The 19991-nt window shown below is 46.5% G+C and overlaps 1 protein-coding gene across 1 annotated transcript in view; it reads left to right on the top strand.

The window, feature by feature from the left end:
• Positions 1-19991, top strand: part of RREB1 (ras responsive element binding protein 1) — a 119918-nt gene that overhangs the window by 71449 nt on the left and 28478 nt on the right. Inside the window, exons 6-7 of the mRNA XM_088521749.1 lie at positions 10726-10870; positions 11962-12104. Of these exons, the coding sequence (XP_088377875.1) occupies positions 10726-10870; positions 11962-12104 (288 nt within the window). The remainder of the gene's footprint in view (positions 1-10725; positions 10871-11961; positions 12105-19991) is intronic.

The following is a 19991-nucleotide window of genomic DNA, read 5'->3' as shown; positions in this document are numbered from 1 at the left end:
CTTTTGAGGCCTCGAGTTGGTGTGTGTTGCTTTAAAAAAAATATGCCAGGGCCTTCTCTTGTACGTTGTCATGCTGTGGATTTTAGAACTTTACCATTTTCAGATTTAAAAAAAAAAAAAAAGGATGCCCTGCTCTCAGGAAGTTTCGGTTTCTGGTGTGAACTGTGCCAAGGGGAAAAGGGGAAAATGGTGGTGTGGCGGAGCAACACCACCCTGCTCATGGGCAATAACATAAATCTCCATGTAACAGAGCGTATTCAGCGTAGCTTAGTGCTGCTTTGTTGCCCATGTCACAGTTCAAATGAGCACAAGCCACTTGACAGATTAGACTGTAGTCTTAGCGCATATGGCTCTGTGAGACCTTGATGTTTCCGCCTAAGTACGCTTGCAGGAACATCACCTTCTTTAAAAGGTTAGTGTTCCCAGGGATGCACCTCCCCTTCCCAACTTGAAAAGCTGCAAAATAAATACAGGCCTTAGCTTAGCAAGCACTAAAAAACCGAGGTGGTCTCTGCGGGGAGCTGAGATGCTCCTAGCCTTTTATCATAGCTGTGCACTGCATGGTTATCATAGAGATGTTAGCTGTGGAGGCTAATATGGGATGTGCAGTGTTGTTCACATTTCAGTTGAAGGTTTATATTCCTACCCGTGCTTCAGCTGGGGGATTCTCTGTAGAAAATGATGGTTGCTGAGAAAGTTTGTGTGTTAAGGTGATCCCCACATAGCTCTTTGTTCACAGAGGACAGAAGCCCTTCAGCAATAAGTGTGCACTCGGTTTCCTCTTCCTTGTTGTCCAAAGAGACTCCAAAGCCAAGTCCCAAAAGAGAATGAGGAAAAAGCTTCTCTCAAACTGTGCTTGTGGTTGCTGTCATTCCACCTTTAATGTATGTCTTCTAGCTTCACCTTTCCTCTCCCCGCCACCCCGGTACCTAACCTGCTCAACCTGTTCCCCTTCAGCATGCTGGAACCAGCAAGCTGCACAACATACCCCCGCTCAGGGTCAGCATTTGTTTTTCTTTTACTTTTCTCCCCCCTTTTCAAAGCAGGCTATTCATTGACAGTAGTTTTTCCGGGCCAGGGTGGGGGGAGGTTGAAACTTTTTCTGACTTCAAAAAAAAAAAAAAAGAAAGAAAAAAGAAAGAGGAGTGGGTGTGAGGCATCTTGTGTATCTTGGCATTTGGACTTAACCAGGGCCTTTCACTCACTCGTGTTTCTGTGCCTGTGATGCTGTGATGCTTAAGTTGCATGAGCTTCAGCAAAGATGGGTGCTGTAAACTGGCCATGCTTTTATCCAGTTGGTAAATAAGTAGCACAAAATAGACAAATACTTCGTTTTGCTCGAGGGCATCTGCTGGTTTCTGACTTCTCGAAGTTGCTCTCTGAGCTCAAGGTTTTTAAAAACACTTTCAGCGATTTTTAGCAAGTCCTTAGAGTCGGCTCTCCAGTGTTTCAGGTGGAAACCTGTCCTAAAGCAGAGGAGGCAAAACACTTCTGTGTGGCTCATTTTTAGCATCAAGCTATCTAAAAGTGCTGTGTGCCTTGGCTTCGGACTGGGAGTGATTGATGAGAGTGAGGTATTTGGGATGGACTGCACTGAAATTCACTGCGCTCTGGGGCGGAAGTTCCCGAACTCTCTGTGTTCTGCAGCAATTTCTGTTGATTCCTGTAAAGCAGCGCGAGTCCGCGAGTCGTGCTGGGGCTCTGCTTCCCCTGACTGCACTTGACTAAACAGCGGCTCTGCTGCTCGTGCAGGGGATGCTGTGAGATCACGGTTGGTGAGGAAGCAGGACCACATGTTCAGGAACAGCAGAGGAAATGGTCTAAGCACGTGAAGCGGCTCCTGCCGCGGCGCAGGCCTCGGCGCTGGGAGCAGCTCGCTGGAGCTGTGCGTGCCGCGATAACCCCTGCTTCCCTGCCCCTCGAGTCCTTCAGGCCGTATCAGGGCAGCGCGGGAGGCTGTGCTAACCGAGATGGGCCGCCCTTATCTGGCGCGGCTTCCTCGCGCGCGTGGGGCGCGCTGGTCGGCTCCGCGCGCAGCGTCCCCGGCGCGGCCGCGCGGGCTGTTTTTCCCTCCCCGAGCGGTGTGACGCAGCAAGCCGTGTGCCATCCGCGTTGCTCAACAGCGGAGTGTGACAGGGCAGCGACTGTGCTAGGGCTCGGCCCGGGTTCTGGGAAGTAGCTCAGGGTTCTGTTTGCGTGGCTGCTAAGGGCTGAGGTTTTGGGAAGAGACAGGACATACCTGGGATGGCTTCAACTGTGTTTACTCTCAAGGATAAAACTCTTTTTTGCCCCCTCCTGCCATCCCTTCTGTCTTTCTTTTCTTTTTCCCTCCTGATGCTAACAAGTAGAGCTGCTTTGACTGTTCTCAGCATCTTCCTTTTCTTTTAAAATAGTCAGCTACAAAGGCACTGGCTAAACTTACATACTGTGATAACTAAAGGAGGTGTCTGAAAACCACAGGTTGCCAAAAAGATGAAAGAAAATAGTAACTGAGAATGTCCTCAGCTTTTTTTTTTTTTTTGGTACATTGTTTTTAAAACACTATCCCTGCTTAGTTTGCTGGTTGTCAGTAAAATTTTCACTCCAAGCTTAAAAAGAATCACAGGAGGCCCTGAAAGATCTTCTTTCTAAGCTGTCCCTTATTAAACAGCCTCTTATGGCGTGGAGTTCTCCGGGCAGTATTTGGCGCTGTTAATTTGGGTCCCCTCTGAATTTACTGCAAACTGCATGCAGGCGTTTTGGTGAAGTGATACTGGGAAGTTCACATTGCCTTTCTGTTCTCTTTTGCCATCTCTTATGCAAGATGTGATGAGAACTGCAAACGAATGCTTTCTTTTCCTGTCCTTTGGGAAGCTTTGCTTTAGAGGCATGTTTTGAGTCACTTCCCTGCCACAGCATCATCGGGCAAATATTTCTCTCCTTTTCCATTGAGGTGCTCTGAAACCTCTGGTGGAGAGCAGGGGTATCTGAGCTGGGATGGGAATGCAGTTGTATCAATCTGAGCTTGTCTGAACTTGCTCATTCTGCGTAGCAAGTAGTTGCTTAAATATCTGTGAATACAGCATAATTATTCATGGTACTCTATCCCCTCCCTCCCCCTTTTGGATTTGTGTGTCACCCTCTTTCTTCTCGCTCCTGCTAAAAGCCTGCCTTTATCCCCACAGCAAAGCAGAATTTTGTTCTAGGATAAAAATACAAAATGGTTTGTGTGCATGTGTGCGTATCATATATCCGTAGGTATCATGTATTGGCAGCTGCATGAGACTGCTTAAATGTGCAGGCTGCCCGGGGTAGCACGGGAAAGGCACTTTCTGAGCTGTCATTTGGCTGTAATCAGATGGCTTTCGCAGCCCCAGCGCCCTCAGGTTGATCCAAATGACAGTGTTGGTGGCATCCTCACGATGCCGCCCGGCCGTAGGGTTATTTTGGCTTCGAGGGGGGCCCCCCGTGGCGCTGGGGGTGGCCGTGGCGGCCGCGCTCGCCGGGGCACCTCGGGCAGGTCCGGGCGGCGCTGCGGGCGGCGGGAACGCGCAGGGCCTCGCGCCGGGGGCACCGGGGCCGATCCCGCGGGCTCCGGCGGCCGAGTCGCTCCTGCCTTGCCCGCGTGCAGACGTGCAGCCAAAATGAGTCAGCTCTTTCCAATCTGATCCTTCCTGGGACGTGCTCGCCCCACCCTGCCCCTCTGATGGGATCACTCCGCTGTGTTAATTGCAATGGCTTTCTTACTAGCTTGGCCGTTGCGATGCCTTGCCGTGCAGCTCCTCGCTGTTTATCCCATGCTAGCATTAATCACTGCGTGCTTGGTGGTGCTTAAAAACTGTTTTGAGATTTCTCCACAGTTGTAAGAGGGCATATCCCAAAATATTGACATTGCAATTCAACAGCATTGCAGTTTTTGTTGACTTGCTGTGAAGTGTGCATGCCTGTCAGTCTAAGGGTTTTTTCTGTTTTGTTCTGAGGCTGCAAGTAGCAGACGAGTCAATAAGAAAAGACCAACAGAAGCTCTTCCAGATACGGATCATGTCTGATTTGCAGAATTACTTGCATCTTTCTGGTTTCTGTGATTGCAGCTGGCAAGGACTGGGCAAATTGCCCTCTTAAGTGGCTACTGTTGGTAATTAGCACTGGAAATACATTGCCGATACAGATTCTCTACATGTTTTGACAAACAACTAACTAACTAGCTCTTTAACCCTGAGGTATAATGTTACTGTACTTTGGACTTAAGTTCCAGTCATATTCACAAGACTCTAGGAAGAAGGTTGGCATTTTAAGTGATCGGTATATTAAGTGAATGCTAAAAATGCTACTGCTTACTTTTTGTGTGTTCAAAATTTCCTTTCCAAACATGTCAAACAACAAGTGATGAAGAGAAGTTGTTTTCTTCCTGCATTTCTAGATCATTTAGGCTGAAGTACAATTAGCTAAGCAGAATGAGTGACAAAAATGATGTGACCTCAACAGACAGACTCTGATTTTGAAGGCTATCTTCTCTTAACTCTGAACCATTTTTCATTATAAGGAACCTAGAATGTAGTGGACCAAATTTCAGCCTTTCTTGCATGCATCTTGCACTTATTAGGTGTATTAACATGGTACAAAGTTGAGGCTTAGGCAAAGCAGGCATTTAAATACAGAGGTGTTTGCTCATGTTTTGATTGACAAGTGTGCTCTTTACTGCTGGTTAGAGAAAATATATTGATTCTTGGGAGACTGCTTACTTTTATTAGAAAATAGCAGCATTAATTGAAAGATTCAAGGAAAGATAACAGCAGAATAGGTGAAGCATTTGTCAGCTGTATTGTCCTTAGGGCATGTGAACAGTTCAGTCCTTCTGAGAGTAGCCTGGTGAGCTTGAGCAGCTATTTATTAAAAAAAAAAAAAGAGGAGGGACAGAAGGTACTTATGATACACTTTCCCTCCCTTCTCCTTTAGAAGGCTTTTTTATTATTATTTATTCATTCTTAGTCTCTAAATAGATGTGTGGCTTTCTCCTTTCTTCAGATAGACATAAGATGTATGAGTGTCACCCTCTTGAATTTGGTTTCAGACTGTTCAGAAATCATGAGGGTGATGAGGAACAGCTGTGCACAAAGTACAGTAGAGTATAGGGTACATCTAGTGGTAAGGTGAAGAAACTCAGAATAATATGTGGGATACGAAGCCAGAACCCGAACCTGATCCTGTCAAGTGATCTCTCTGAACTGATAATGCCCAGATTCATTGGCCTTCCCACCGTGTTTTCACAGCAGTGGAGATGCGAGGGAGGAGGAGGGTGTTTATACACGCACTGAATCCTTGTGCTCAAGAATTAATCTTGATTTAGATCCTGGGACTTTCCCAAGCGGGCCTCAGTGAAATTGCCTGCTGCTCCCCCTCTGGACATGCTACTCCTCCTAATCAGACCTACCTGGCATAAACCTCCCTTGATGGGAAGCCAGCAGTTGGAAAGGAGGGAGTTGAACCCTGGGCTGTGCTCGGGGGTGGTGGACACGTCCCTCTTGTTCCTCACGCTGCCTGTGCCCGGGCTGCCAAGCCAGGCGGCCCCCGTCCCTCTTGGGGATGGGGAGCAGGTCAGCGGCTGTGGCAGCCCCGGCTGCCCCACGTGCTTTTCTTTTCCTCCTGGAGTTAGAGGTGGGCGATTCCCATGCACGCTATGGGGTGCTGCTTCTCTGAGGGATGAAGCGGTGCTGGTGGGCTGATCTGCATGCAAAGCAGGGCCTCCTGGTTTTGTTTGTTATTCAGTGGGACCCGGGAGCTGGGAGCAGCTGCGCTTTGCAGTTGCCTCTCTCAGGATGCATTTGACTCCTAGGTCTAGCCTTGAGCCAGCCAGTCAAAATCTTCCCACGTTCTGGCTTTGGCAAATGATGCTGCAGGCTGCCCTGCTTCAAGACCTCCAGAAAGCTTATATGATCAACATGCAAATCCTCTCTGCATTAAGAAAAGGCTGCAGCCTTTCTGGAGATCCTGTTCGTACCAGGATGTGACCAGTAAAAGCTACACAGCAGGGCAGTGGGACACGTTTGGGGTTTTTTTGTTGTTGTTTTGGTTTGGTTTTGTTCCCCCCCCATCCATGCCATGAGTCACCTCCCTTGGACGCTGCCATCGGAGAGAGGGGAAAAGAAGTAAGGCTCTTGAGTTCTGTATTTATTTATTTTTACAAAAGTCTCCTCCTCAATAAAAAGTAGTGAAGTGTTCTTCAGTTGTAACCGTTCTGGTAGAGTATTCACCCTTATGAAATCATAGTGAGGGCTAAAGGCTTTTTCTGTCTATTTGTTAAAAAGAAAAGCCTAAAAAAGGGAGAGAAGCCAGGGGAATTCTTGTGCAGTGTCATCTTAGTCACCATGTTCATGTGACCATTAGAGGGAAGAGGAGAGTTGTGGCAGAAGAGGAAGATAATTCTCATAAAGAGGATGGAATCAACCACCAGTAAAGCAGTTGAAAAATGGGATTTTGTTGGAGGGCTTCCTGGCACACGGTCGTAGCACAGTTGGATCCTCTTGGCTCACCTGTGAAATTCCTTTTGTGAGGGGGTGGAAAGAGAACAGGAGGAGAACTTTTTCACATACAGCTGTGCTGCAAAAAGCTTAGTATGTAGCAAGTTATCTGCATTTTTTGCATAGCAATTCTTAAACATGAGAGTTCAGTTTAGAGGTGGAACAGACCTTGTTTGGGAAAGACTTAATTTCCTCTTTCCATTTCAGGAATATTCTTTGCAAATTCCTCTTCTGGCCCAGTGTCTGGTCTCATCTTAAACAGAGCTCCACCACTTTCTTTGAGAGATTAATCAAGACCGGCTAGCACTTCAGGGCTAAGGAGTCATCCCTGACATTCAGCTTCAATTTTTACCACCTCCATTTTATCCTGCTAATCCTAATTGCATTTTAGTGTTCCACCTTTAGTGCTGTCCAAGTCTGTGTGTACCTGCATGCATGCTGGGGAGACTAACAGCCCCCATATGAAGTACAGATTTCAGAAGGGCTTTTTGCATTCCCTCACTCCTTCACTGCTCTTTGTGTTGCTCTGTAGGATGGCACAGAGCCACAATTCATTGATTTAATTTAGAAGAAAGCAATGTTTCATCAGCCATGGCTCTTGCTCTCTTCTGAGCTGAAGTAGTCGTCACTTAAGAGCTGCTTGGCACATGTTATTGTAACCTGGATGTGTGGCTGTAAGCATAAGTTTTCCTGTGCATCTCCTTTATTTATTTAATTTTTTTTTACTTCCACATTTAAAAGTCAAGAGTTTACCTTTACTTTTCAGAACTGAAAAGTCTCATATCAGTTTCCTTTATTGCTGTGGATACTGCAAGCCAGACCAACTTATGATCCTGGCTTTCATATTAATCATATGCCAGTGCTGTCAGGCCAAACAGTCACAATGGGAAAGCAACTTTTAAGCACAGCTTTGTTCCTGTTCTCCTTATATCTTGGCAGGCTAAATAGTGAGGATGAACATTTTCAGTGTAAGATCTAATCAAGGCAAATTCTTCTAAAGCAGGATAAGGCGACACAAATACTGTCGTGTTGCTCCCCCTCATCTCATCTTAATTATAGTTAGGAAACTTTTTAAATAAAAGGGGCTCTGGTGAAGGGAACTTTAAAAGTTGTGGATACGTACGGGACTTGGCATCTGCTGCAGTTCAAGCCAAGCTGGGTGATAAATGCTTTCTCGAGGCAGAATGACATCCCTGTTGCAAAGTTTAAAAGAGAGATGAAGATTGTGCCTATCCTTTGTACTGTTTTCCTTTATCTTCCTGCTTATCTTGGGTTGTAGCTCGAGTAATCTCTTTCCTCTCCACCCTTGACTTGATGTAGGGAAACTTGCTTAACCTGCCAAAGGAATAAACCTGCTCGCTGTAATGGCTGCAATGCGGACAGGCTGCGGCTCTCCTTGAGAGCTCTGGAACTTGCTGCTTTGCTTTCAGGGTTGTTTTTTTGCTTTGTTCCCCCCCGCCTCCTCCCTGCTCCCCCTCTTAATGGTTGCAGGAGAGAGCTATCACTGTGTCTGTGATATTTGACCTACACAGTAAAAGTCAAAGGTGCAGATGGGGTGTCTTCCTGTTTATAGCTCAATAGCTCAGGCCGCTTCCTTTCAAACGTGCAAGGCTGAGACGTGAAGGGATTCCCACATTCCTCGCTGTGGGCATGGCTCCTGCTGCGGCGCGGGGCACGGCCGGAGCGGAGAGCTGCGGCCGCCACCAGGCGCAGCGTGACCCAGCACTGTCGTGTTACACCCAGATTAGCAAACCCTGCCTCCTTAGCATGCGCCGTGTTGCAAATGTCGCCGCTTTGGGGACGTGCAGGAGCCAGGATGTTTGCGCGCGGAGGTGCCAGGCCGGGCTGCCGCGAGCCTGGAGATCGCAGCGGTTCCTCCTGGTTGTAGCATGTGACATCGCAGCCCTCTTCAAGGAGGAGCAGCTTCGCTGGAACGAGCACGGTTAAACAGATGGGAAAACAGCAGGAGGAAAGGACCTAGCCCTAAGGAAGCTGTTTTGCATGGGAGTTACTGAGCAGGAATTTTGTACGCTCGTTAGTGACAGAAAGGCAACTTCAAAAGAACACAGAAACAACCAAAAAAACCCACCACACTTACAGTGGGGAAGGTGTTTTTTGATTTTTTGTTTGTCTTCTGGGTGAATATGACTTTGCCTGACTGCTTTTGCTCTCTAGCTCTCTGAAGAGTAACTGGCCAAGCAATGTTAGCTATGCATCAGCCGGGCTGCCAGAAGGTTAAGCATGCAGGCCCTGCGTCTCTGCCTGTGTCTGGGGTGGGGAGGACAGACAGGCACATGCATAACACCGTATCTCACTTTCAAGAGCTCATCACAACTTGGAAAGCAGTTTTTACCTAAAACAGAACTCAGAAGAGCACCTTTGCTTTGCTTGTGCAACTGGGTACTGTGTTTTTGGCTTGCTGTTGTTCCCAGTTGCTTTTCAAGTTCATCTTCAGCCATTGTGCATGGAAGGAAGTCCTTTGAACAAATAGGCTCTTTTTTTTTTTTTTTTTTTTTTGGTTAATCTTGCATGAATACAGGCAACTGCTCTTAACATTGTTGATATATCATCCATAGCAGGCTCTGGGATTGGTTTATCTGGCATGAGAAGATAGAGCAGTGCCAAAGGGGGGGGGGATAGAGAAGAGCCCCTCCAAAAGACTAAGAAAACGGATAAGAGCCTGGAAGGTGATAAACCACAGTACCTGTAGATTTTTCTGAGGCTTTTGATCAGCTCCTGTTGGTGCTTTGCGTTGTAGGGCTGCCGCAGGGCTAAGGAAGGAGAGTGCACAGCACCTCTGAGACTGCGTGAGCCCTCTGACTCCTGCCTGTGCCCTTCATAACCTGGAGAGGGCCAATTCCCCTGAGGTTAAAGCTTCCTTTTGGTCCCAAGCAGCTGTATGATGGGGAAAGAGGTGAAGACAAATGCAGTAGCATTTCTACCTGTCCTGCGAGGTGCACAGAGATGCTCTCTCCTCCTTGAACCCCTGCCCTGGTGTGACAGGCACCTACAGCCGTGTGTCCCCCATCGGCTTCAGGGGAGTCTGACCGCGGGTCAGTTCGGTCCAGTGTCTTATCTCAAAGCATCATGTCCTTGGCATCCAAAACTGAAATTGATTTTATGTCATAACACGCAGGCAGTTATGAGGACTCGCCTAGGTTACAACATTCTCTCGTGTTTGAACATGATAGCAGGCAGTCAAGTTAAGTGACACAGTCCTAAGCTGAGTTGGTGGTGTGACTTCTGGAGGAGAGCAACTAAATGCCATTGACTTTGTTTCCCTTGTGCTGCTTTGAAATTGGTCCTGTGGACAAACTGTCCAATTTTTAACTGTTAGAAGTAAAAATTTCCATTGCACTTAAGAGATGTGGAAAAAAGGGCAACACATCTGTTTGGAGAGAGGGAAAAACACAGTGAAAAGGTACCACCCGAGCTTTGAGTGCTCAGGAGCAGCACAGGGAGGACACCTTTCCTCTAACTGAGTGGAACTGGAAGAGAGTGTCTTCCTCCAACTGCAAATACAGAAGACTGAGAGGCCTGTGGATCAAATATGGAAACATTCAGGGGATTGCTTCTTGGACCATTTTGTCCCTCCTTTCGCATCCAAGAACCAGAGAGACATGTTAGACTTGTATCAGTCTATCTGCTGCAGTTCAGTAACACAACTGTGTTTATAGAAGTTTCAACCTTTTGAAGACGTGTGCTCTACAGAACCTTCTTGCCCCTTTTCAGTTTCCTTATGTGACAGAAATGGTTGTTTCGTTGGCGTTGGGGGGTTGTAAACATGTTTTGACAGTATGGACTTTTGCAAGTAATACCTGATGCAGCTTAGCAGCATTACCGGATGCATCTTGACCTCAAACTAACAACTTTTAGTTGTGTTTGGACTTTGGGGTGCACCAATATGCTGTATTAAGGATAAGATGGAAAAGGCTGCATGTATTTAGGAAGTGCTGCTGTGGCAGATTGGTATATACTGATCTACGTGGGGCGCGGTCTGAAATAAGAAGAGGAGAGCAAACTAAAGACTAGACTCGTCTTTGCATGGAGGCTAAGCTTTGGGGGGCATTTCTTCTCTATTAGACGCCACACTGGGCTGTGTTGTGATGGGGGACGCACGCGGTGCGTGTGGGGCCGGGAGGCAGCAGGTATTGGGATTAAAATGTACGTGAACTTCCAAGTCCTGATGAGTGCGTTGAAAGACTGTGGTGCTCCCTCTCCTGCTCAGGCACATGAAGATTCACGAGAAGGACCCGAACAGCACGGCGAGTGCGACTCCCCCGTCTCCTCTGAAGCGACGGCGACTGTCGTCTAAACGGAAACTCAGTCAAGATGCCGAGACAGACAGAGAGGAAAGGACACCTGCAAAAAAGGTTCTGTACAGAGCACGGAGCAAAAGACTTTCCTGCCTGCTGCCTAAACTTTCAGCTCTTGCATTTATGCAGATGGCATGAAAAAAAAGTGGTTGTTACAGACCTGTATATTTCAAGATACCCTTTCTTCCCGTGTAACTAACAGTGTATTCGGAGGTTGAGATCAATTTTATAATTTCAGACCTCAAAAGAATTCCAGCTTTGTAGATTTTGTTCATTTTTTTCTCTTACAATTGCATAGTTAATTTGTATTGCATAGTTAATGTTGGATGATAAGAGGAAGAACTATTCCTTCAGCACTGCAATTTTTCTGTTTTTTTTTCCCCATTTAGCTCAAAGCAGTCTTGCAAGATAGTGATTTAAACTTTCAAAAAACAGTGTTTGCTTCAAAAGCAGCAGTGACTGAAGTTTGAGAGTTTTGGTGCAGAAATAACTGAAAAATATTTATTTGAAGAGTAGAAGTTTCCATAGGGTTTTGTTTATGAAATATTGTTGCATTTCTGTCATTTATACAAAATTTATGGCAGCTGCCAAACTTAACTCTACCCTTTCTGCTTACAATCTTTAAATGGTAAAGTATTAGCAACTGAACCTAGTCCAGTATTCCTTGTTTCTGTGCATGTTTTTCTTCCTGTAATCAGAAGAGGGCTACGGGAAATGTGCAGAAGTTCACTGCTTTTCCATGGACTGCTCGAGCTAGTAGTTGGCAGTAACTCAGTGGCATAAATAATTTAGGCTGAGAGCCTGCCTGGCTTTCTGAAGGGGCAGGGATGCTAATTTAGTGGCATATAAGCATGCAGGTTTGTAAGTTGTTCGTATCACAGTTTCTTGTTAAAACCGATGTATACATGACTTAGCTAAAAACTTTTGTCTCTTTTGGAGCCTCCTTCTCTGCTGTGCGTGTTCTCAACACTTGCAGTCTCTGTCCCTCGCCTTCTTCCTCTTACTGAAATGAAGTCATTTCTGGTAGCCTGCAGCAAAGTGTATAGGCTGCTTCATTTTTAAGAGGGCTCTGAGTGGATTGCACATTTTATTTTATTGCTTAAAATTCGCTTTAGTGAGTTGTATTTATTTTTCTTCTCTCTCTGAAGGTTGTTGAGGACTCTCAATCCGGCGAAGGGGATAGGAAGGCTGAGGAGGAAGTTTATCATTGTCCATTGTGTTTCAAAGATTTTTTCTGCAAGTATGGACTGGAGTCCCACATGGAGACAACACATCCAGATAACTCACTGAGGTAAGAAACTGGCCTGGGAGTGTTTCTGGTCACCAGATGGCCCGAGGGAGCCTACTGAGGAGAAGACACCTCTCAGAACTGCTACATGACCCTCTTGCTATTTCAGACCGTTTTCAAGGTGCTTTTGCCTCATCTTGTGTTACTTGGGTGCTTTTAGACCTTATTTTAATACTTTTGCAAGTATAGGAAATCTTGCCAGCCAGTAACTTGGTATGTCTTTGGAAGAAATGAGAGCACTCCTTTCCATCCCCAAGCACATTCCAGTTGTTACATAAGACTGTATATTTTGGGGGGAAGATCTCAGATAGCCAGCATGCTTAAAACATGAAGAGAATCTTGATTAAAATTATTTGGGTACCAATGTATGTGATTTTCTGGATGGGAAAAAGAAGGCGGATTGGATATAAATGTTTGTCATGGGAGTGAGTGAAGATAAATGAGCTTCTGGTTCCACCCTTGCAGTAAAATGTGTTATGTTTTTCTGCCTGTTGAGGTTAAGGAATGTTTTGGATTTTGGCTTAAACCAGTTTCTCTTAACAAGGAAAAATTAGTTATTAATTGTTTGGAAAGGTGCTTAGGTTTTCTGTTTTGGTTTGAGTAATTGCTCCTGGGACTCCTGATTCTTTTTCATTTCCTGTTTTTCACTATAGGAAAAGGTAGAGTCAGATACATGAAGATACAAACAAGATACCCCAACTCTCATTTGAACATGTAGAAGAGTTGCAATTTAAGACAACTAGTTTATTCATATACACAAGCTTCTTGTCTGTGTTTTATAAGCGCATTTTAGGAGAGGGGTTGAGAAATCAGCATCTTAAAGTGTCAACATGCTGTTCCTGCCTATACTTTCATAGTAGAAAGAGATGGAGAGGAGCTGGAGTTAAACTTTTGTATTAGAGAGCCTTAGAAATGGTATGTAAAACCATTCTTTGGGAAAAAAAAAATAGAAGGTTGTAACTGCTGTAATTATTGGGGGAAGGACTTAGAGAGCTCTTTCCTAAACTTAGTTTAACAAATAGCAGTTAATTAGATGAGATTTGCTGTTTCTGAAGAAAATTTGGTATATTTTCGTTATAGAGCAAAACTGAAAAACTTCAGGTAGATCTCTATAACTCTAGTTAAGGGAGGCTTACCCCTTATTTTTTTTTCCATATAATACACTTTGGATAAGTGGGTTGCCATATTCTGTTTAACCTGATGTTAGCCTTGTTTTTGAGCTTTTGTAAAGACTAAATCTCTTTGTGAGCCTGTGGCTCCCTGTAGCTTCACTGCTGCGAAGTTGAGCAGACAGCTGGATTCTCCCGTTTTACATGATGGATAAAGATACCAGAACAGATATCCTTCTTGCTTGGCAGCATTATACTCTGCTGCTGCAAGGCAAGAAGAGATTGCCTGCAGAAGCACACTGTTCCCCTTGCACAACTCTTTATTAGGAGGCTTGCTTTCGGATAACCTTCTCCTGAAATGGATTTTGCTACCCACAGTTGTGTTGAGCAACAAAGACCGAAAAGTGTCTCTAAATCGAGGCCATGATTGTCAGGCTCTGTGGGCATGAGTTAAGGGCGGTGCTGGGATGCTGGGATGTCTTTATGGGCTTGTCTAGACGATGGTGAGGGGGATTTTATCAAATGTTTGCTTTAGCAATTTAAGACATGTCAGTGGAGATAGGGCAAAAAAGGGAGCTTGACAAGAGAACAAGGCTCTCCCTAGACAGCTAACATGTTCATATTCAACTTGCCCTGCCTATCTGGTTTAAAATACACCTTTTGTCCTACTCTAGACAAGTCAAATGACACTACCTACTTGGCCCAACCTAGGAGAAAATCCTCTGGTAAGCAGAGGAGTTTGCACCGTTGTTAAGGTGACTGTTTCAACACAAAAGGAGGTAGTAAGTAGAAATCCTTGGCAGCTGGAGACTGTAATTCTTGGTTCGTTTGTAGGATTCAACAAAATAGGCTGAATGCGGTACACCATTCTCAGCTCTAAGTTAATGTGACTTTAATGTAATTGAAATGACTCCTCTTAGTGAGGCTTGTGGGTTTTTTTGAGTGAAAGAAGTGATGGAAAGAGAAAATGTTGCTAGAATATTAGGAGGCATGTATGCATGGGTGTGTTTGTGGTGGGGAGGCAAACTGGAAAATGTTAGAAGGCTTTCATCAAATCCTGATGTTTCCTTATTGTAGAAAAATGAGAAGGAAGAACTTATGTAAGTTTAAAAACAAAGAAAACAAAATTTGTAAGAGTAGAGTGCCTTGATCAGAACTTGTGTATAGCAGGGATCGGGTGTTGTGCATCCCACAGCCAGATGCTCCTGCAGTTGTTTTGCAGCTACCACTTTGGGTGCCCCAGCACAGCTCGTTTTTACTGCGCAAACACAAGGATTGCTCCATCAGCCCTGGCACGCCACAGCACAGGGCAGACCCCTGCCTCCCTTGAGCTGCCCCGTATGTTAGGATAGAAATGACTGTGCAGTGCTCAGATGGGTATTGCCGTGTCGGCGCTGCTGCCCTCCCTCTGGGGTTACACCCCCAGCCAGCAGCCAAGCGGCAGGGGATGCAGGAGCTTCCCTGCGCTCCCTTAATGCTGCTGCTGTCGCGCTGCTGCGCAAACACAGCTCTCCGTGCGGAGCGGAGCGGCTGCCTGTCCCGGCCCCGCTCTGCAGAAGCAGACAAGGTAATGCCTGCTGGCCCCAGGATCAGCGGGTGAGCAACTAATTTCCAGGGCAGGGCCTTTGTCCTCCCAGATAACATCAAATGAGCAACTTTTAAGTCGCGGGGTTAGCTCCTCAGAGCGGGATGAAAAGGCATCCCGCGTCGCCATCCTCCTGAGCGCCTCCTCTCCCGGGGAGGCAGGAGCCCCCATTGTTTACTGGGGGCAGAATAAACAATGCCTAATCCAGCGATTGTACCAGAGAGGGGCTCCCCGCTTGGGAGGGGACCTCTCCATCATGTAAAATCCGAGATCCCGCATCCTTGTCTCTTAATTAGGCTAAGGACTGCCCTTCTCAAGGGAGCAATAATAGGGCCCTTTGTCATGCCAACAATAGGCCATGGCACCGGGGGTCCTTCACAGCATTAACCCCCCGGCCAGGCTCTGTCCCTGTGCAGTCCGGGACCAGCACCGTAACTAGCCACGTTCGCTGTGGGAGGCGGCACCACAGGGCTTCCCGAGCCCTGCGCCTCCCTACCTGGCCTGTGGAGGAGCGCGGCCAGGGCCTCCAGCCACCGTCTATTTTGGTGAGTTTCTATCCGAGCGCTGATATAATTAGCAGAGCCCCGGGAAGGCGGCTGCGCGCGGCCAATAGGGAGAAGGAGAAGCCTCGCGGAGCGGGATAACTTCTCTGGAAAGTTTTGCGGCTCTGGGCTGCTGTCAAACATGGTAATGCGCTTGTAAAGGTCGCCTGACAGACAGCTCTGAGCAACACCAGCAGCCCCGGGAAAGGAGGCGTGAGGATTTCCTGAGGAGAAACCTCCCGAGGCGCTCCATGAGGTTTCTCTTCTTTCCTTTGGCAAGGACAATGGAACAGGCTTAAAGGAAAACGTGTGGCTTTAAAAGAAAGAAAAAAAAAGTTTGTACACCATAAAATTCCTCCGTTGGTTTCACTGTAACCAAAGCATACCTTTTATATTTCCTCTCCCCCTCTCCTCCAGAAGGCTTTCTCCAGTACTCCCTGTACCAGTGGCTCAAGGTTTTATTTTTCTCCTTCCCTGCAGCAACAGGGAGACTTTTCTTCTGCTTCTCCTGCCCGTGTATCTTTCTGCAGAGCGGAGGGAGGTGTGGATAACGGTGCGCTTATCACCTTTCTTAGGGATGTGTTTCTGCATCAGTCATCAGCAAGGAAAGCGTGTACAGTTTCAAGCAGAAGTAAAGCCTGCACCTTAGTGAGTGTCCAGAGGGCTTTTTAATCATATTTATTTCACTAGGGCATTGCTTTTAATGACATGATTTGGTTTTGTTAACTGTTTTTTATAGGAGACTAGCAGAGAGAAGAAAAAGGTATTACAGGGTGTGAAAGAGGCTGCCTCATCCCTGAGCTGGCTGAGTAACCAGTGCCAGTAGCTGCCTACTGTCATGAATGGATTCAAGGTGGATGAAGTTTTCCAGCCTTTTACTGAGCGTGTCCAAACAGTGATATAATATATTAAGCTTTGCAACTTGCCAAATCCCGGGCATATTTTCACAAGGACAGCAAAAGCTGTTCTCTCGCCCCAGGATAATGTGCCTCTGTAGAGTTTCAAAACAAAACCAAAAGCCACTCACAGTCTACCTTGTTCTTCAAAACAGCTTACCCAAGTTTTGCTGAAACTTGTAAAGTCAAATTGGCTTGAGGTTGAACGCCACCATGGAAGGCTGTTGTTTTGAACAGCTAAATTGGTAGACACGTAGCAGCAGAAAAATTCAGGTGCTTGAAAGGAAAGTGTCGGGAAGACATCCTGGCTGTTGGTGCTTGTCGTCTTCTGCCTCCAGTTTTGCAAGGATAATCACTCTTGTTTCTGAATACCCTGTCTGTTTGGGAAGTGCTGCTCTGAAGCAAAATGGACAATTTTAATGCCCTAAATGAGGGCAAATTGTTTTGCAAGATGCCACGTGCAACTTGCAATTCAGTCAGGTTGGTCAGCGTGCTCCCCACTTTGCCTCCACATCCCCATTCCTCACTGCATGGTGTCAGGAGGTGAGATGCTGCAAGTCATTTGGACCTACATCACAGTATTAGTCACTTTAGCTTATGCACATTTAAGTCTAAAAGTTGAGTCAAAGTAATTCCAGCTACTTCAATATTATCTTTGTTGTCCAGTTACTAGGAAAAAAAAAAAAAAAAGCCTCTCTGCTCAAAACTCCCCTGAAGTTTCTTTCCTGTTTTTGCTACTGCCTACTTAAGCAACTTCAGGAATTCGCTTTCCCTCCTTGTCTCTCAGATTCAGCATAATTCTGCTGACTTCATTTTTGTGAAGTGCATTGTTTTCTGTCCCTGTCAGCATTTTTTAGGACATTATGGGTGGAAGTTAGTGACATTGCAAAACTGAGAGAGTGAATGCATTTGAAAACCAAATGTGGTTTGCAATTTGTATTACTTGTCAGCCAAACCTAAAGGTTCGTGGTGGGGAGAGGGTTTTTTTCCAAGTAGTTGACTCTCTTACTGGAACCAGCATTATGAAATTTCATACTACTTTCCAAGTGTAGCTGTTCATGTATACATAGGTAGGTCTCACTTCTAGTTAGCACCTCAAAACATGAAACTTGCATTCTTTAATGCAGCTGGATAGTTCTGAGGTTGTCATATTCCACACAATTGTCAGATATCACGAGACAGTGTAAAACCCTTGAGCGTACACATGTCCATGGTTTTGGCAAAAATCTTGATGCTTATCCCTCTTAGCCATTGTTTTAGTTTGTACCAGCAAGGATACTTTATGAAAGAACTGCCAGAGTTATCAAGTGCTAGCACAGCAACTGCCAGGCGAGCTGGTGTAGCTGTGGACAGAGATGCAAAAGGGTTGGTTGTGCGGCTTTGCCGTTTCGCTTGACTCTTCTCTTGGGTTCTGCTCTGAAAGCTGCGTGCTCTGTGCCTTGCTGATAAAAACAAGGAACTGATAAAACCAGGAACTGAATCCTCATCTTTGTTAGCTGCATTGTCAGTTTAGGAGCAATTCAATGAGCCAGCTGGTGGCAATGAAAACTAGTTCTGGTGAAACAGTAGGAGAAAAATAAGCCACGGTAGCAAGTAACTCGTAATGTTAAGATAAAGGAGCGGGTATGCAACCAAGCTGGTGAATGCATCCTTCTACTGAGCAGATAAAAAGGAGAAGTAGAGTTAGAGGGATGAGCATCTGTCTTTATGCTGGCTTGCAAAACCAGATGAGGACTGCAGTGCAATATGGAGTTTCTGTTCAAGAAAGGGTGACAGGAAACATCTGAAGAGCAGAGCGAGTCCAAGTCTGACCTAGAGGTGGTCAGCGCACATCAGGGAGCCTGTTGTGATGGGAGACTGGGAATCCAGAGCAGCCGGGTAAAAGTATCAGATAGTGAATGGACTTGGGGAGTGACACTCATGTGAAACAGTGTGGTGTGTCACATGAATATCTTAGCTTGGTTACAAGAATAGAAAGCGGGTGAAATGCAAAGCTGTCTCTGGAGGAGAGCTTCTGGTAACAGGGAATAGAGGCGGGAAAGAGGGCTCATCCCCAGCGGGTCGTTAGGAGGCCCGAGCGTTCCTGGTGGCCGGCGCTGATCTCGCCGAAGTGGTGGCCACTGCGTATTGTGTTGGCAGTCACGTCCGCGTGCTGAGCATAGCTGCCCTGTGAGTGGAGATAAGGGCAAGCGTGTTCAGCCCGGATTCGGCTGCACCTGTCTGTGAACCCTGTTGTCATCAGTAGATGGTTGTGGGATAAACAACCTACTGGGGGTACCTTTTTTTTTTTTAACATGGTAGAAATAGATGTGTTCTTTAACTTTTGCCAGTACTTCAAAAACTACAATTTTTTTTTGTCTCCCAAAGAATACCAGAAAGTCCATTTGAAATTGTATGTTCAAACAGTTGCTTCTATTTTGGATGCTATGCAACTTGAAAGTTTTGTAGCTATAGAAGACAGCGCTGGTCAGGTTTTTCTTTTCAGGTATGCTTGCCCTGCTTGCTAAACATTTGATTGCTGTTTATGTTGAGCTTCAGCTCTTGCTCTGTGATTCTGTTCAACAGGTTCTTGACATTCGTGTTTTTCTAAACTTTGACCTTTAAAGGGTCATTGTGGGAAAATGAACTGCTACGTTTGTGCAAGCGTCTGTGGGCCATCCCTGTTTCTTCCTTTTATTTGTTCTTAGTTATGTGGGTTTTTGTCTGTTGAAGTAGATGGAAGAGTGAGCTGCTATTCCACCGGGACAGGTACTAAAATCCGGCAGCGCTGTGTTTTTGCCGGTGCATGCAGTTCAGGGTATCATTACGGAAAAGCTAAATATTCTCTGATTTTCTTTTCTCCCTTGCGGAGAAGACAGCGGTTGGCTCGTGGCTTCTGGAGCGGCGCTAGCTGCAGGAGCCGGGCCGCGGCCGCGCTCGCCCGGCCCCGCAGCACGCGGCAGGTCTGGGATGCACCACATGGCCCAGCTGCCGTCGGGGCCGCGGCAGCTCCGGCGCGCGCAGAGACCCCGGTGCCGCTCCGGGAGCGCGCGGAGCGCCGGGCCCTGGCTCCGCATCCCTCTGTGAACAGGTCTGGCACCGTGCGTTCAGCCCTCGCCGTGCCTGCAGGCTGGGCTATCCCATCACTGCTCTGCAGGGAGTGGGAGACACGAGTGTGGCCCCCAGGCCCTGCTGGGAAGGAGGTGAAGGCCATGGGGGATTTTTTGTCCAAAAGGAGATGAGTATCTGGTGCCGGCTGGGTTTGCACAGGAGCAGAAACCAATTTGCTCTTCCCCACCTCCCTCCCTCCACCTTCACCTATGGGAAAAGTAAAGAAGCCCCTTCCTGAAGGGGAGTATGTCTGTGGCTCCTTAGTTTTTCTTCACAGATGATAAAAGTCTGTATGTGAAAACCTCCTTTTCTGCATCTCCTCTTCCCCCTGAGCCTCGTGGGCAGCACCGGGTACCAGCATGAGCCCATGAGTCTGCTCCCCCCGCTGGACTGCGGCCAGAGCTCAGCTGGATGCAACTTTGTCCCTCTTTTTCTTTTTTGTTTTGTTTCACTTTTAGTTTAGCAGGGGACTTTTAGAAGTCTGAAGGAGAGCTGTGCTAATTGCAAAAGTTAGGTGAGATGGAAAGCAGAATAATAACGATGACAGTGGGAATTTATGCGTGGTACCTCATGGGGACTGAAGAAGGAGGAGTCCAGGGATTTAAAAGCATCGCTGTGGGGTTTGTCCTTGCCTTGCTGCCCTTGGGTCTAGTTGTGCCAAGAGTCGG

This window comes from Tinamus guttatus, unplaced genomic scaffold (assembly GCF_059628265.1).
Source record: "Tinamus guttatus ecotype Peru unplaced genomic scaffold, ASM5962826v1 Tinamus_guttatus_pri_ptg000131l, whole genome shotgun sequence".
Classification (NCBI taxonomy): domain Eukaryota; kingdom Metazoa; phylum Chordata; class Aves; order Tinamiformes; family Tinamidae; genus Tinamus; species Tinamus guttatus.
The sequence above is the reverse complement of the archived record's forward strand: the minus strand, read 5'-3'. Positions and strand labels throughout refer to the sequence as shown.